The 18,027-nt window shown below is 36.0% G+C and overlaps 1 protein-coding gene across 6 annotated transcripts in view; it reads right to left on the minus strand.

Moving 5' to 3' along the window:
* Positions 1 to 18,027, minus strand: part of SEPTIN7 (septin 7) — a 113,192-nt gene that overhangs the window by 45,658 nt on the left and 49,507 nt on the right. For all 6 annotated transcript variants that reach the window (XM_036863009.1, XM_036863005.1, XM_036863003.1 and 3 more), the window contains exon 4: positions 8,540 to 8,646. In XM_036863009.1, the coding sequence (XP_036718904.1) occupies positions 8,540 to 8,646 (107 nt within the window). The remainder of the gene's footprint in view (positions 1 to 8,539; positions 8,647 to 18,027) is intronic.

Below are 18,027 nucleotides of genomic sequence, written 5' to 3' on the forward strand. Positions count from 1 at the left end.
GTCCAGGAATTTCAAACTTTTCTTAAGAAATCTATTCCAAATGGCCACTTTCCCATGCACTTTACTTAAGCAGGTCACATCAGCATATTTTATGGCATCACTCAGAGTTCCAAAATAATGAATCAAGGGCACTTTCAACTGAGTTTCTCTCTGAAAAATAAAACTAAAGCCTATTTTATTGTCTATGTATAATTAATTAATTAAGGGCTCTTTTGGATTCCTAGATTCCAGAAACCCACACTTTTTTCTAGTATTTTCAGTTTTTCAATCTGAGAGAAAGAAAAAGTCAAACTTTCACTGTTTATACAGCTTCAGTTCTTCCATTTTTGAAAGACTATTAAATACACTACACTTTTCTAACTTAATGTTTGAGTCATTTTTTAAAGATAAATAAAAAGTGTTACTTAATTAACTATATTAAAATTTGAGGAGAGGGTTAAAATTTTCTGTCAGGAGTTTACCTCCAACTATACTTGCTCAGGAGGTGGCATTATAGCCATAACTCTGCAGAGACTTGACTAGTAGATACTTGAACAGCCTGTGATATTCCACTTAGCTCAAACACAAAACCTATTTTGATTATTTAATAACTCAAAAGACAAACATCATCTTAAACACTTCATTATGTTCAACAAGAAACTTAAAGAGGCAATGACCAACAGAATAGTTATGCTTAAAGACTACTTCCCTCTCATCAAGACCCAGAACTAGCTGAAAAGACACTTGATCTGAAGATTCTAATTCTGCCTTCCACTCTCTGAACCACTATACCTCACTCCCTTGTCTCCTTACACTGAGATCTTAATCCCCTTGTCCCTTTCATTTTCTATTAGCAACTCCCCTCCTAAATCCTTTCTTTTCCTTTCCAGCTCAGATATCTTTCCATAAAATTCATAAACTTCAACTTTGACAGGAATTTCCATGCCATATGATGATCCTTTTACTTGTTCCTTCATCTCATGCCTCTCACAGTATGGCTTTTATTTGCTCCTTCAACTCATGTCCCTCCCAGTATGGCTCTTCCCAAGCTCTACCTTACAATCTCTGCCACCATGCTCAGCAAAGCACTTGATCTCCACTGGAAGAGGAGAGCACCACCCATTTGTTGTTGTTATTTATTATTTAATCTTTAAAAATTGAAGTATAGTTGATTTACATTGTTTCAGGTGTATAGCAAAGTATGTATGTATGTATATATGTGTGTGTGTGTGTATATATATATATTCAGATTCTTTTCCATTATAGGTTATTACAAGATATTGAATATAGTTCCCTGTGCTATACAGTAGGTCCCTGTTGTTTATCTATTTTATGTATAGTGGTGTGTATATGTTAATCCCAAATTCCTAATTAATCCCCCCCTTCCCCCTTGGTAACTATAAGTTTGTTTTCTAAGTCTGTGAGTCTGCTTCTGTTTTGTAAACAAATTCATTTGTATCATTTTTTTAGATTCCACATAAGTGATATCATATGGTATTTGTCTTTCTCTTTCTGACTTACTTCACTTCGTATAATAATCTCTAGGTCCGTCCATGTTGCTGCAATGGCATTATTTCATTCTTTTTTATGGCTGAGTAATATTCCATTGTGTGTGTGGGGGGTGTGTGTGTGTGTATACACCACATCTTGTTTATCCATTCATCTGTCAGTAGACATTTAGGTTGCTTCCATGTCTTAGATAGTGCTGCTGTGAACGCTGGGGTGCATGTATCTTTTCGAATTAGAATTCTCTCCAGATATATGCCCAGGAGTGGGATTGCTGGGTCATATGGTACCTCTATTTTTAGCTTTTTAAGGAACCTCCATACTGTTCTCCATAGTGGCTTCACCAATTCACATTCCCACCAACAGTGTAGCAGGGTTCCCAACAGCATCCCCAATTTGTTTGAAGCAACACTGAATCTTCCCTCCTGTTCAGTGGAATAGATCCCTTTTTTTCCTAAGGCTAATTTCTCAATCTATGCTGGGGATCTGACCAATTTCCATTTTAGAGTCATTTTGACAACTATTTAGACTATTTCCCCTGTATCTTCAATCTCTTATCTCTTAGGGAATGATTCCCCATAGGATATAAACAGTCTCACGTCTTTTTTGGAAATAAAAACCAAAGCACTGTCTCTGTCCCCTACACTCAACCTCTAGGTATTCCCTCTCATCCCTTCCTTCATAGCTCTACCCCCATCTTCACTGCCTCACAAATCACTTCTCAACCCACTGTCATATTCCCCTCTATTCCTACTATTTCACTAAAATATACTTTGCCAAGGTCACCTATACCACCCTATAGCAGCACCTTTCTCACTAAATCATAATTGTTTGCTATATCCTTCATATGACTGTGACATCCTTGAGAACTCTGTGTCCATCATCCTTGAAGCCCTCAAACCTGGTAAAAGACAAGCATTCAATCATCTGTTCTGTGTATGACTGGTTCAAAAAACTATCAAAACTGGACCAACATCAACAGAAGAGTTTCCTAATTGGACTCTGTAAAAATGTTTCAAGGAGTCATAAGATGTTATCTTAGGGACAGGATTCACTGTTTTCACTTCTTCTCACCTCCAAAATTTTTGTACCCATTTAATCTAAAATAGTGATTTATTGGACTTCACAGACCAAGAAAAAAAGTTTTAAAGGGGACCAACATAAGGCTACCAACAAAGAACTTGAAAAAAAAAACTACCACTGTCATTTCACAAAAGAAACTGAAATGGATTTAGTCTCAGAATAAAGGACAGTCTTTCCCTAGGAGACAGCTGGCAACCTTTTGCTGACATGAAATAAGATATATTTTCAAATATAACAAAATTATAAAATTTGCTACCATATATACAACATTGTAATATTTTTCTTAAAATTTTTGTTAATCTGAGCACCTATATTTGAGATTGGAATATGAAGTAGAGCTCAAGTGTTCAATTTTTTCTATCACTTTATTTTAATCAGTCTATTGGAAAAATATATATACGAATGAAAGTGAAAGTAACATGGTGCCATTTCATTCAATTTGAAATATTCTGAAAGAACTAAGGAAAAACAGTTCACTCTCTTTCTTCCCCCAGAGATAGGATGAAACCAGTCTGCAGCAGGCCAGAAACACTACAGAGGAGTGGTCCACAAAGTATAGTACCCAGACTGGCAGCTGCATAGTTTGGGAACTTACTGGAAATGCAAATTCTTTGGGCCCTGCCTCAAACCTACTAAACAGAAAACTCTGGGGAGGGGGACTCAAGAATCTGTTTGAGCAAGGCTTCCAAGTGATTGTGATACACATTGAACTTTGAGAACCACTGGTATAAAGAACTACAGGACTAGAATGTCAGCTCACATTTGGAACTGCACAGCTCAGGTACCTAAGGCCAAAGATAGGAGGTTGGGAATTAATCTCAGAAGATTTCTATCTATCTCTGAAAGTTCACTCAAATCAGAACCACTGATATACCGGAAACTCAGAATCATTTCTCGGCTCAGAGTAGATGGTTTCTCCTTCCTTCCAAGACTGTGAATGTGAAGGAACTTCTTCTTTAAGATATAAGCCTCTTGTAAATAAACAATGCTCAGGGAAGAGATTATGAAATTGTGGTCTTTATTAAAATTTCACTCCTTATTTGGCCACATCACAGATGTTTCTTCTCCTTCTTCTTTTTGACAGTTGGAAGTGTTCCAGAAAGGCTTCAGGTCAGGGAAATTGCAGACATTTGCCTTTTGAAACTCAGGATTGTATGTTTTTCCTGGTCTAATATATATGTCTGGGCTGAGATGTAATACTCCTGATCACTCTTCACTGAAAGAATTTAAGAGCTTCTAAGAGCAGATCATCTGCTAGATTATCGAGCTTGGTGAAAAGCCAGTCAACTGTAAAAGAAAACTACATTCTATTCTCTAACTACACTGAATGACTAGGCACATGTCATGTTCTCTCCTGGGTAAGTGAAGAAAACAGTTCAGATGATCTTCATCTTGTTTCCAGTATATCAAGGAATACCTCCATGGTATAGTCAGGAAAGAGGACTTCTCTGGGATTCTAATCAGGATCAACCCAGTTCTCAAATGCTAATGTCTCACTTTTGGTAAAGGGGGGAGATTTAACAGTGGTACACAAGCCTTTGTCTTAAAAATCTTACTAGAGATACCCTTAGTCCTAATTACTCCTTTGTTTTCAAAACAGGGAGAACTAGGAAGATATTCACAATAGAAGAGGACACTTGTGTTATCTTAAAAAGGAAGGCAAAGTGAGTTTAGACAGGATTATTTTGGAGACAGACCAATGTAAACAGAATTCTTACAAACTGATTCTCCCACCACCTTTAACAGATGCCAGCCTGGGAGAAATTATCTGCAATGACTGAAATGTAAGGGACCATTACCTAGATAAGACACTTCTCCAAATTAAGAAGGAAAAGATAGGAAATATTAAGATGGTCAAAGCACTTCAATGAAATCTGAACAATTAATGAGTATAAAAGATACGTTCAATCTCATAAGAAATCAAAGAAAATAAACTGAAATGATGAAATGTCTTTATGCACACACATGCACAACAGAAATGAGTACTTATGTCCACCAAAAGATATATACAAGAATATTTATGTTAGTCAAAAAGTGAAAGCCCAAATGCTTATCTGCAACAGAGGGGATACACTGTGATATATTCATGCAGTGGAATATTATGCAACAATGAAAAGAACTACAGCTACACAACATGAATAAATACCACAGACATAATCACCAGTGAAAGAAATCAGACAGGAATATATCTAAATGAAGTTCAAGAACAGACAACATTAATCTATGGAGATAGAAGTCAGAAAGGTGTTTAATTTGGGGGTGGGTATAATACTGAGTGAGAGGAGGCATAAGGAAGCCTTCCAGGGTCCTAGAAACATACTATATCTTAATCTGGGTGTGGTTAACTGGATATATGAATACATATATAAAAACTCATCAAGTTCTATGCTTAAATTTGTGCCCTTTTAGTACACAAATTACACATCAATTTAAAAATTAAATTAAAAAAATTCTGCTCAAGACAAAATAAAAATAATCAACAAAACTTCATAAAAGATAATCAAATTTAAAATTATTCCACTTAATCTATGATAGTGTTTTATAAAACTTCACAGACCCAAAGAAAGATAAACAAAACTTCAAAGACCCTCAAAGTTTGAAATATCCCAACTAAACACTAAGTCTTATAAATTTTTAAAACTTGTTTGTTCAGTCATTCAACAAATATGGGATGCTAACGTATAACAGATTCAGTTCTAGGAACTTAGCTTGCAGCAGTGAATAAAGTGAAGTTCCTACCCTTATAGAGGTTACACATTTGGAGCCTGGGGTGGGAATTAGAAGGAGTTTATAGGGTGGTCAGGAAAGGCCTCCTTAAGAAAGCAACTTTTAAGCAGAGAACTGATGAAAATTATGAAGCAAGCCATGAGGATATCTCAGGGAAAACCACTGCAAGCAGAGAAACAGAAGTGGAAGGCCCCTGTGGTGGAAGTAGGATTAGCCTGTTCAAAGAACAGCAAGGAGGTTGGTTTGGTCAGAGCAGAATAAGCCAAAAGTGGACAAGTGTAAGAACTAGGTTGGGGGGAGGGGGAGTAAAACAATCTCTCATTGTTTGAGCAAATACTTTGTTGCAGAGCATGTTAAACTAGATTTCTATGTGATGAATTCCTTAGATTGCATGTGCCAATACTTTCACCTGTTCAGACACTAGCAAAAATCACTGCATTGGGTGAATCAAGAGAGCTAGAAATATTGTCCATTTGCCTTTATTAAACAAAGTAAAATAAAACATGGTAAGGTACAAAACTTTTATGAGTTAATTGGCTCCCATCATCCACCAAGCAGTTTACTGGAATTTCAAGCCTAGTCCTACAGTCAGTCAATACCCTCCAGGGTCCAGCTGGAAAATTCAAATCTAATAAGCAACACCAAACATTACGTGTGCACCATTTGATATTTTAAAAATAAAACAAACAAACAAAAAAACACTTCTCTTAAGTATTCCTTACTTGCCAGCATCAGACAGATCAGCCTTATGACCTAACTTTCTGGGTTTTTTTTTTTTTAAACTAAACTTTCATATATTACATAACTATGAAGTGATGACTTCACCGATCAAATCATTTTGTCTTCATTTTGTCTTCATTTTGTCTAAATTGCCTAACTGGGATTAGACAAAATATCTCCAAATTTAAGATTTTTAAAGGCAAAGGCAATATAAATCAAAGAAAATTGACAACTTGTTGGACCAAACATTATTAAAAAGTAAAGAAAAGCTAATCCACTTATTAAGAAATGGTTAATCTGTTAAACTAACACTTATTAAATATCTACAGTATAAAGATAGTACAGTTGATACACTACAGACTAAACCAGATTTGCTTAGATTTGTATCCTAGTTCTGGTACTCTAACTACATGATCTTGGCATATCACCATCTCTGTGCCTCAATTTCCACATCTGTAAAATGGGGATAAGAATACCACTTACCTCATAAAGTTACTGAAAGAATTAAATAAGTAAATGCATCTAAAGTGTTTGGAATAGTACCTGGAAGATGTTAATGACTCACGGAGTGTGGTTTTATTATTAATCTAGACCTGGCGTTATGCTATGTGCTAAAACTACAAAGAGGACTCAGAAAATTTCCTCACCAGCACTAATCACCAAGAACACCACTGGTAGATACATGACCATTAATATTTAACAGATATTTTACAGTAAATATTCCTGAATTTAGGAATCTACACTGTGGGGTTCCCTTAACATTTCTACATACCTAGTTACTAATCCTGGATTTAAATACTTAAATTAAGAAAGCTAAAAGTATATCTTCTTGCTTAGGGTTAAAATAGTCAATACATCACAAAATAAGCAATGCAGTATAGTATCAAGTTTTTATCAACAGAACACATATTTGCAGGTAATTTGAAATCTCAAGCTCCATGAAGGATATTTTTTAAATTCCTGGGCGTCTCTGGTGGCACAGTGGTTAAGAATCCACCTGCCAATGCAGCGGACACAGGTTCGAGCCCTGGCCTGGGAAGATCCCACAGGCCGCGGAGCAACTAAGCCCGCGCACCGCAACTACTGAGTGTGCACTTTAGGGCCCGCGAGCCGCAACTACTGAGCCCGTGTGCCACAACTACTGAAGCTCGTGTGCCTACTGCAACGAAGAGTAGGACCCGCTCGCCGCAACTAGAGAAAGCCCATGCGCAGCAACGAAGACCCAACGCAGCCAAAAATAAATAAAATAAATAAATGTAGAAAAAAATTTTTTTTTAATTCCTACAACAGAGAAAACTTTAAAAAGGAGAAATAAAATATCCAGCTCCAGAGTCATTGCCTCAATAAAACATGCTCCTGCCAGAACTGTTTTCTCCACTTCTCTTCTGCTTCTGTGCTGTGTATTACCACATCAATCCACCAACAATTTTTTCAATCAACAGTTTGGAGCAGTGCTGCCCAACAAAAATGTAATGTGGGCCACATAATTTTAAAATTTTCAGTAGCCACTTGAGAAAGTAGTAACAGGTGAAATTAATGTATTTTATTTAACCCAATATAACCAATTATCATTACTGCAAAATGTAATCAATAGAAAAATTTATTAATGAAATAACATTCTTTTTTTTTTACAAACTAAGTCTTCAAAATCTGGGGTGTATTTTATACTTGCATAACATCTCAATTTGGACTACCCACATTTTAAGAGCTCAACAGTCACATGTGGTTACCAGCTACTGTACTGGACAATGCAGAGCTAGAGAGTCTAGCACTTTGCTATATGGGCCAGCAACATGAGCATCACCTTGGATTTTGTTAGAAATACTGAATCTCAGCCCACCTCAGACCTACTAGAACAGGAACTAAATTTAACAAGCTCCCCAGGTGATCTGAATATACATTAAAGATCAAGAAGTACTAAATTAGACCACACATAGCTTGTAAGCCTTAACAAATTGCTATTGCCATTCAACTACCATGTGGTATCATGCCACTCACTAATACAGAACACTGTATTTAAATAATAATGGCTTCCACACGAATCATGTTTTCTCTACGCTGTCCAACAGAATTTTCTGCAATGGTGGAAACATATCTGTGCTGCCCCAAATGGTAGCCACTTGCCACATATGACTACGGAGCATTTGAAATGTGACTGGTGCAACTGAGAAAGTGAATTTTTAGTTTTATTGACTTTTAACTCATGCAAACTTAAATAGCTACTACATATGACAAGTAGCTACCATAATGCAGCATAACTCCAGCTGTTACTACATCCCAGTATACTCTCTAGGAGGTTCCTCAAGACAAATTTATAAGGTTCTAATCAAGAAAATTCCTCTAATTACCTGCACTTCTCTCAATAAATCAATCTCTCTTTTTTATCAGCAACCATGTTTACCACTTTACATTGGCTAAGGCCAAACTTGAAATCTACCTCTATGGAAATATAATACAAGTTATAGAATGTGTTTTGTATCTGTTAACATTACCCCACCTTATCATCAGTTAACAATATACATACCTGTACAGTCTTTTTTATTCTATGGGAAGGACCTGGATACTCTGGAGAATACAAATCTGTGAGGAATAATGAGTTGATTAATGTTGACTTTCCCAGTCCAGATTCACCTAAAAGAAATAGAGGTGGAAATCTGTTAAACTCAGCTACCTTAACAAGCTTAAATATTCAACCAATGCTATAATCAAACTTGCTTTTATGCAAGTACTTCTTAGTGGGACAAGGAAGTGACATTAGAAAATATACTATAAAGACTCTCTATTAGAATAAATTCTTTGCCCTCATTTTCTTATCTATCAAATTAGACTCATGTTTCCAAGGATTTTTACCTTTATAATTCTACCATCTGTGTTCTTTAAAAGTAATGTATCTGTAGTCACCATTTTTAACAGTAATGTATTCCTAGAGAAGAAAGTTAGTCATGAAGGAAACATCCCAGTTGGATTATATATTGCTGCTTCAGTGAAATAAAAAATAAAAGAAGTATAAACGTTTATTACAGACAATGAATGACCAAGGCAACAAATCATGCAGCTATAAAAAGTAGAAATCTGCTGATAAAAAGAAGAAAAATTAATCACAATGCATCTTAGTACAAAAGTGAACCACAAAAAAATACTTCCAATTTACCCATATACCAATCAGCTTAAGTATAAAGGGTACTTCTCTATAAACCAGACTCCAAAAAATCATGGGTAATTACTTTTTATAAAAATGCTCCTGCTTGAAGTAGGAAAGGAGGGAGGTAAGACACAATTTCCACTAAGATTCACATACCCTTCATGTCAAGTCTAGTACAGCATACCAAATGTACAGATATTTTTTTACTAAAATATAAACACCTTCAGGATATACATAATACAAAGTTAAAATAGATTAAAAGTCATATAATAATTATCAATTAATATGGCACCAGATTAAAGAATCTAGTTATTGTTAATAGTTCAGTGAGTTTAATAGGCATCTGTAGCCTAAATAACTGATATCACAATATTAACCTTACTATTTCTATTTCTAGGTTGAGTTCTTTTGATATTGGCTCTCAAGAAAGGTAAGAACCGGGTGACTTCCTTGGTAGCACAGTGGTTAAGAATCCGCCTGCCAATGCAGGGGACACAGGTTCGATTCCCTGGCCCGAGAAGATCCCACATGCCGCGGAGCAACTAAGCCCGTGTGCCACAACTACTGAGCCTGCGCTCTAGAGCCTGTGAGCCACAACTACTGAGCCCATGCGCCACAACTACTGAAGCCCGTGCGCCTAGAGCCCATGCTCTGCAACGAAGAGTAGCCCCCGCCCGCTGCAACTAGAGAAAGCCCATGGGCAGCAATGAAGCCCCAACGCAGCCAAAAATAAATAAATAAATAAATAAAATTTAAAAAAAAAAAGAGAAAGAAAGGTAAGAACCATTGTAGGTGGTCTGGGCTTACTCCGTTTGAATGAGGGAGAATACCCTTTTTTCTAGACATAGAAATTTCTAAGTCACAGGAAAATAAGTTATCGGTTCCCCATACCTGCTTCTTTCTAAACTCTTAAACCTTGAATAAAGGAGGAAAGACTAGAATAAAACCCAAGTACTTGGGGATAATCAGAAGTATCTACAATATTTTCATTTAGAAGCAACCCTGCCCTTGAACCATTGCTATAAAACTCCTCACCAAATCCTCCTGGGTTGGGACACACAGTTTTCGAGGCATAAGGCCGCTGTGTCCCCCTTTGCTTGGCAAAGCAATAAAGCTATTACTTTCTACTTCACCCAAAAGTCTGTCTCCAAGATTCGATTCGGCACCAGTGCACAGAGGCTGAGTTTTCAGCGTCATTCCCTCAAACAAGAAGGAACAGAGCAGACTTTACTCAGATAAAACATTCTAACCTCTTTGGGGCTGTCAGAAGGACTAGTGTTGCCTAACTGGGATTTCAGGTTGGAGAAGCACGGGGCATCGCTGGTTAAAGTGCAGGAGGACTACAGATGCCTGAAGCAAAAAATTATGGGTGGAGAGACACAACAGAGCACCTAAGGCCCTGAGGAGACTTTGAGGTAAAACTCCTTGGAGAATTAAGACATTCAAAAGAAACCATGTATGCAGGGGGAACTGAGAAAGCCACATAGAGGCTCAAGCAATAAACATGCTCAGAAAAGTTGTGAAAAGGCATTAAACTTTCACTTTAGGCTGGATCTCTAGGCTCAGAGCATGCCCAGCTAATCATCAGACATCTGCCCTGACATATGACCAAGTCTGCAAACACAGGGCAGGGTGAGGTTTTTCAAATGCATATTTTTCAACAACAAATCACAAGGCATTCAAAGAAACAGAAAACATAGCCCATAGAAAGGAACAAAACAAAATCCCAGAAACCATCCCTGAAGCAGCATAGATAGTGGACTTGCTAGACGAGGACTTTAAAATAGCTGTCTTAGAGAAAGACAAATATCATATCTCTTATATGTGGAATCTAAAAAAAACGGGGGTACAAATGAATTTATTTACAAAACAGAGATAGAGTTTTGTAGAAACAAAGTAGAAAACAAACTTATGGTTACGGGGGTTGGGGGGATAAATGAGAAGATTGGGATTTACGTATATACACTACTATATATAAAATACATAACTAATAAGGACCTACTGTATAGCTCAGGGAACTTTACTCAATACTCTGTAATGGCCTATATGGGAAAAGAATCCAAAGAAGAGTGGATATATGTATAACTGATTCACTTTGCTGTACATCTGAAACTAACACAACACTGTAAATCAACTATACTCCAATAAAAATTTTTTTTAAATAAATAAATATAAGGACTTCCCTGGTGGTCCAGCGGTTAAGACTCTGCGCTCCCAATGCAGGCGGCCTGGGTTCAATCCCTGGTCAGGAAACTAGATCCTGCATGCTGCAACTAAGAGCCCACATAACACAACTAAAGACCTGGTGCAGCCAAATAAATAAGTAAATAAATTTAAATAGCAAAAAAATAATAATAATAAATTAAACAAAACAGCTGTCTTAAATATGTCCAAAGAGCTAAAGAAAACAATGAACAACTGATGGAAATCAGGAAAACAACGTAAGAACAAAACCAGAATTTAACAAAGAAATAGAAATTGTGTAAAAAAACCAAACCAAAAACAAAACAGAAAAACAAAAATTCTGGAGCTGAAAAACACAATTGAAAAAATTCACTAGAGAGGTTCAAAAGCAACTGAGCATGTCTAAAAAAGAATCAGCAAACTTGGAAGACAGGACAATTAAAATTATTGAGTCTAAGGAGAAAAAAGAATGAAGAAAAGTAAACACAGCCTAAGGGATCTATGTGGGACACCATTTATTGAACTATTATATACAGTATGAGTTTTAGAAGGAAAAAGGGAAAGGGTCAAATAGATTATTTGAAGGAAAAAAAAATGACCAAATTTTTTCCCAATTTGATGACAGAGATGAATCTACAAATCCAAGAATCTCACTGAACTAGTAGGATAAACCCAGGAACCCGCACTGAGACACATCATGATAAAACTGATAAAAAACAAAGACAAAAAGAGAATCTTGAAAGCAGCAAGAGAGAAGCAACATATCACATAGAAGGTATCATCAATAAGATTAGCAGCTGAATACTCAGCAGAAACTTTGGAGACCAGAAGACAATGTGATGATACAACTGTCAAATGAGAATTCTATATCTGGCAAAATCATGCTGAAAAGCTGAGGTAGAAATTAAGATATTTCCAGATAAACAAAAACTGAGGGAATTCATTATCACTACACATCCTCCACAAGGAATGCTGAAGGGAGTCCTTCATTTGAAATGAAAGAACCCTGGACAATAATTCAAAGCCACATAAACATCCCCAGTAAAGGTAAATACATGGACAAATATAAAAACTGGTATTATTGTAATTTCGGTTTCTAACTCCACTTTACATTTTCTGTAGACTTGAAAGACGAATGAATAAGAAATAATTAGAAGTCTGTGTTATTGAGTATAGAATGTTTAAAGATACAATTTGTGACATCAATAATAAAAAAAAGTATGTGCGGGCTGTATATGAGTAGTTTGTATATGTAATTAAAATTAAATTGGTATAAATTCAAGTTAGGTTATTGTAATTTAAGATTTTATATATAATCTCTATGATAACTACAAAGAAAGCATCTACAGAATATACAAATAAGAAAATGAGAAAGGGAATCAAAACATGATGCTACAAAACATCAACTAAACACAAAAGAAGGCAGTAAAGGAGAAAATGATATATTCAAAAGCTGTAAGACATACAGAAAACAACAAAATGACAAAACTAAGTTCTCTGTTACCAGTAATTACTTTACATGTACATGGATTAAATGCCTTAATCAAAGGCACAGACTGCCAGAATGGCTAAAATAACCCGATCCAACTGTATGCTACCTGTAAGATCTAAAGACTTTAGATCTAAGGACACACACAAGTTGAAAGTAAAAGGATAAAAAAGATATTCCATGTAAGCAGTAATCAAAAGAGGTGAGATGGCTATACTTGTATCAGACAAAAGAGACTTAAGTAAAAAATTGTTACAAGATACAAATTAGGATTTATTATCAATAAAAGGGTCAATTCATGATGTGGATATTATTACAGAATTATAAACATATATACACCAAACATCAGAGCCCCAAAATATATAAAGGAAACACTGACAAAATTTTGAAGGGGAAAATAGACAGTTTTACAATAATAATTGGAGAGTTCAATATTCCACTTTAAATAATGGATAGAAGAACCAGACAGAAAATAAATTAGAAAACAGAGGACTTGAACAACACTATAAACCAACTGGACCTAATAAACATAGACAAAATACTCCATTCAACACCACCAAAATACACATTTTTCTCACGTGCACAGGGAGTATTTTTCAAGACTGACCATAAAACCAAGTATGTCTTGATAAACTTTAAAAGATTTAAATCATCTTTTCCTATCACAAGGAAATGAGACTCGAGATCAATAACAGAAAGAAAATGAAAAAATTAACACATATAAGGAAATTAAACAATACACTCAAACAAAAAAATATCAGAAAGTGTGGATCAGAAAGTGTGGATATTACTCCCAATTTTACAGAAATAAAAAAAATTATAAGAGTACTATTAATAACTGTATGTCAATAAACTGGATAACATAAATGAAAAGGACAAATTCCGTTAGACAAAAACTTAGGAACAATGAGGAATTAAGAGAACATATACAGTGAAAGGCAAACAGGCCTCTCAGATACTGATAAAGTGATTAAAAAATGGAAATGATCTAAATAATTAATATGGCTGATTCTCAAAAAAATACAAAAATTCCTACCCAGAGAATAAAACATATTTTTCAAATACCTATGAAGCACTTACATAATCAGATCATGTTTTGGCTATAAAGAAAATCAATCAGTACTGAAAAACACAGAAATCTACAGATCATATTCTCTGACTACAATGCAGTGAAATTATAAATTAACAACAAAATACACAATCCATTTGCCCACTTTGACATAAAACAGTATCTCCCCTCAACTCTTCTTATCTGAAAAACTACTCAAATACAAACAAAATAAGTAATATATACAAAAACCTAAGAGATATGACTAAAGTGGTGTTCAGAGAAAAACCTGTGTCTAATTAAGCCTAAAGAAAATAGATCAACCTTCAGAGTGGCTCTTGGAACTGTAAACCGGTATCGCTTTTCTTTTTTTTTTTGAGGCAAGGAGTAACGACTTTATTCAAAAAGCCGGCAGACCGAGAAGATGGCGGACAAGGGTCCCCAAAAAAACCACATTATTTTGATCTGAATGCCAGTTTCTTTTATAGAACAGAGAGGGGGAGGAGGTGAGCAAGTAAAGTAAAAAGGCCATAAGCCTTGCAAATATCTCCTAGAATGGCCAGCCTCGGGGAGGGGATGTGTTAATTTCCTCTTTTCTGCAGCAACTCACAGGTAGACAGGGTCAGGATGTTTCCCTGAACAAAGGCACTTTGGTTTAACATTCAGACAGAGGGTCAGGGTCCCGAGGCAGGCCATTATGTATGATTATAATAACAAAAGCAACAAAAAGCAAAGGTTAAACTCAAAGAAACAGATCCAACAAGGAGTCCAATTTAGCTCTTCCCTGGTATGTAAACTCAAGGAAGGGGGTCACTGGAAGCTCCGACTTCACAGCTGGTGGATCAGAAAGACCTGGACTTGTGACTGGTGTCTGAAGTGGTGACTGGTATCTGAAGTGGCAACTGGGGGAAGGGGGCAGTCTTCTAGGACTGAGCCTTTAACTTGTAGAATCTGATGCTATCTCCAGGTAGATAGTTTCAGAATTGAGTTGATTGTAGGAAACTCAGATGGTGTCCGAGAATTGCTTGGTGGTGTGTGGACTCCTGCCCCCATGTTACTGAACTCAGGTTTGACTGCTCACTGCTCAAAAGCTAATACTTTTGAGAGACAAGTACTGGTAGGAATGGAAAGGTTGCTTTATGCAAGAGACTGGCAACTTGTGTCCAAAAACCAACTCCAAAGATTCTGCTCAACCATGAAAGTTTTTAAAGGGAGACTCATTAGCGGAGGGGGTCAGGGTCCTTATTATCGTCCACTGTGTGCAGACTTTCTTCTGACTGGTTGGTGGTGAGGTAACAGGGTGACATTCCAGGAATCCTGTGCTCAGCCTGAAGTTACCATCTTCCACCTGGGTGGGAGCCTTAGTTCCACAGAAGAACTCAAAGGTATTGCTGTGTATATTCCTTGAGGAGGAACCAGGACCTCGCCCCATCGCTGCACTATTGCTTTTTTAATTTTTTTTTTATTCAAACAGAAAGTCACAAAAATTATAATCATCCTCATCAGTTCACTCAGTCCCATGTAATTAATTTTTTTTTCATCTTGATCTTTTGTTAGCACTTTTCCATTAGAGTTCTGAAAATGCTTATTCATTCAGTTCAGCAGTATAGTCAGTTACCAGAAACATGTACTTGTCAGAGTCTTTTCCATGAATTCCTTGAAGATGAAACCTTTTTATAGGAACATTTTTGCAAAAGCATCAGAGTACACCCGGAACTGTCTGTAAATGACAAAAGACTTAAAAATGACCATGGTTAAAGATTTGATGAAAGTTCATAATAATGCAACTGACAAGGAAATTTAGTTATTTCTGAGATATACATTTTAAAGCAATGACTAGAATTATGACTTACAACATTATACCAGAACATATAAGATTTTTAGAAATTTTATGTAATGTCTGAAACATTTATATTAACATATTTCCATACAAATAACCCAAAAAAAGTTTAGTATCAGTTTTTTTGTTTGTTTGTTTTGCAGGTTCTTATTAGTCATCAATTTTATACACATCAGTGTATACAAGTCAATCCCAATCGCCCAACTCAGCACACCACCATCCCCACCCCACCGCAGTTTTCCCCCCTTGGTGTCCATACGTTTGTTCTCTACATCTGTGTCTCAACTTCTGCCCTGAAAACCGGTTCATCTGTACCATTTTTCTAGGTCCCATATACATGCGTTAATATACGATATTTGTTTTTCTCTTTCTGACTTACTTCACTCTGTATGACAGTCTCTAGATCCATCCACGTCTCAACAAATGACTCAATTTCGTTCCTTTTTATGGCTGAGTAATATTCCATTGTATATACGTACCACATCTTCTTTTTCCATTCGTCTGTCGATGGGAATTTAGGTTGTTTCCATGACCTGGCTATTGTAAATAGTGCTGCAATGAACATTGGGGTGCATGTATATTTTTGAATTATGGTTTTCTCTGGGTATATGCCCAGTAGTGGGATTGCTGGATCATATGGTAATTCTATTTTTAGTTTTTTAAGGAACCTCCATACTGTTCTACATAGTGGCTGTATCAATTTACACTCCCACCAACAGTGCAAGAGGGTTCCCTTTTCTCCACACCCTCTCCAGCATTTGTTGTTTGTAGATTTTCTGATGATGCCCATTCTAACTGGTGTGAGGTGATACCTCACTGTAGTTTTGATTTGCATTTCTCTGATAATTAGTGATGTTGAGCAGCTTTTCATGTGCTTCTTGGCCATCTGAATGTCTTCTTTGGAGAAATGTCTATTTAGGTCTTCTGCCCATTTTTGGATTGGGTTGTTTGTTTGTTTAATATTGAGCTGCATGAGTTGTTTATATATTTTGGAGATTAATCCTTTGTCCGTTGATTCGTTTGCAAATATTTTCTTGCATTCTGAGGGTTGTCTTTTCGTCTTGTTTATGGTTTCCTTTGCTGTGTTAAAGCTTTGAAGTTTCATTAGGTCCCATTTGTTTATTTTTGTTTTTATTTCCATTACTCTAGGAGGTGGATCAAAAAAGATCTTGCTGTGATTTATGTCAAAGAGTGTTCTTCCTATGTTTTCCTCTAAGAGTTTTATAGTGTCCGGTCTTACATTTAGGTCTCGAATCCATTTTGAGTTTATTTTTGTGTATGGTGTTAGGGAGTGTTCTACTTTCATTCTTTTACATGTAGCTGTCCAATTTTCCCAGCACCACTTATTGAAGAGACTGTCTTTTCCCCATTGTATATCTTTGCCTCCTTTGTCATAGATCAGTTGACCATAGGTTCGTGGGTTTATCTCTGGGCTTTCTATCTTGTTCCATTGATCTATGTTTCTGTTTTTGTGCCATGGTATCACTTTTCTGAGGAACAATTTGGCAGTCTATCACAACTTAAATGCACATGCCTTTTGACCCAGCAATTTCACTTTTAGAAATGTACATTATACAAGCATTTATACGTGTGCCTAAAAATTCAAGGAAATTAAGCATTGTTTAATTGTCCATCAACAGTAGACTGTATAAATCATGATAATCACACAGTATGGAATACCCCATGCTCTGAAGAATGAGTTACTTTATGTACAGACATGAATATAAGTATAATATATTAAATGATAGGGAAAAAAACATTCACAGAACAGTATTTACAGCACAGTACCATTTATATAAAAGAAATCTACATGGGAATGACTAGTGTATATAAAATTATAGAAAAATGCCAGAAAACTTGTAACAACTTAATAATGCTTGTCACTAGAGAAGGGACTGGAACTGAAGGAGGGAGAAAAAGGGACTTCACCTTACTAAATGTCTTTAGAATTTACACCTTTTAGAAAATAAAAATGTTTATATTTATAAACTTTTCTTTTTTGGGGGGAATAAACATGTGAGACATTTGAGAACAGAGTAGAAAGGTAAGGTTGACAACATAATGATTCTAACAGGTACTAGCCTCAAAATAAATAAAAAGAAATGTTGACTGCAGGGAAGTTATGCCTGAGTTTGGACATTAAATTATTAATTCCTACCTATCTTTAGTAGAGTGATATTTACTTCCAAACCAAAATGTCAGATATCCTATAATCATAATACAAAATATAGTAGCTTTGTCCTAATACTCTCAAGGTGACATAACTACAATAGATTCTTGCTCACTGGCTTTACTAAAGGGAAAGCAAT

Source organism: Balaenoptera musculus, chromosome 9 (assembly GCF_009873245.2).
Source record: "Balaenoptera musculus isolate JJ_BM4_2016_0621 chromosome 9, mBalMus1.pri.v3, whole genome shotgun sequence".
In the NCBI taxonomy this organism is placed as follows: Eukaryota; Metazoa; Chordata; class Mammalia; order Artiodactyla; family Balaenopteridae; genus Balaenoptera; species Balaenoptera musculus.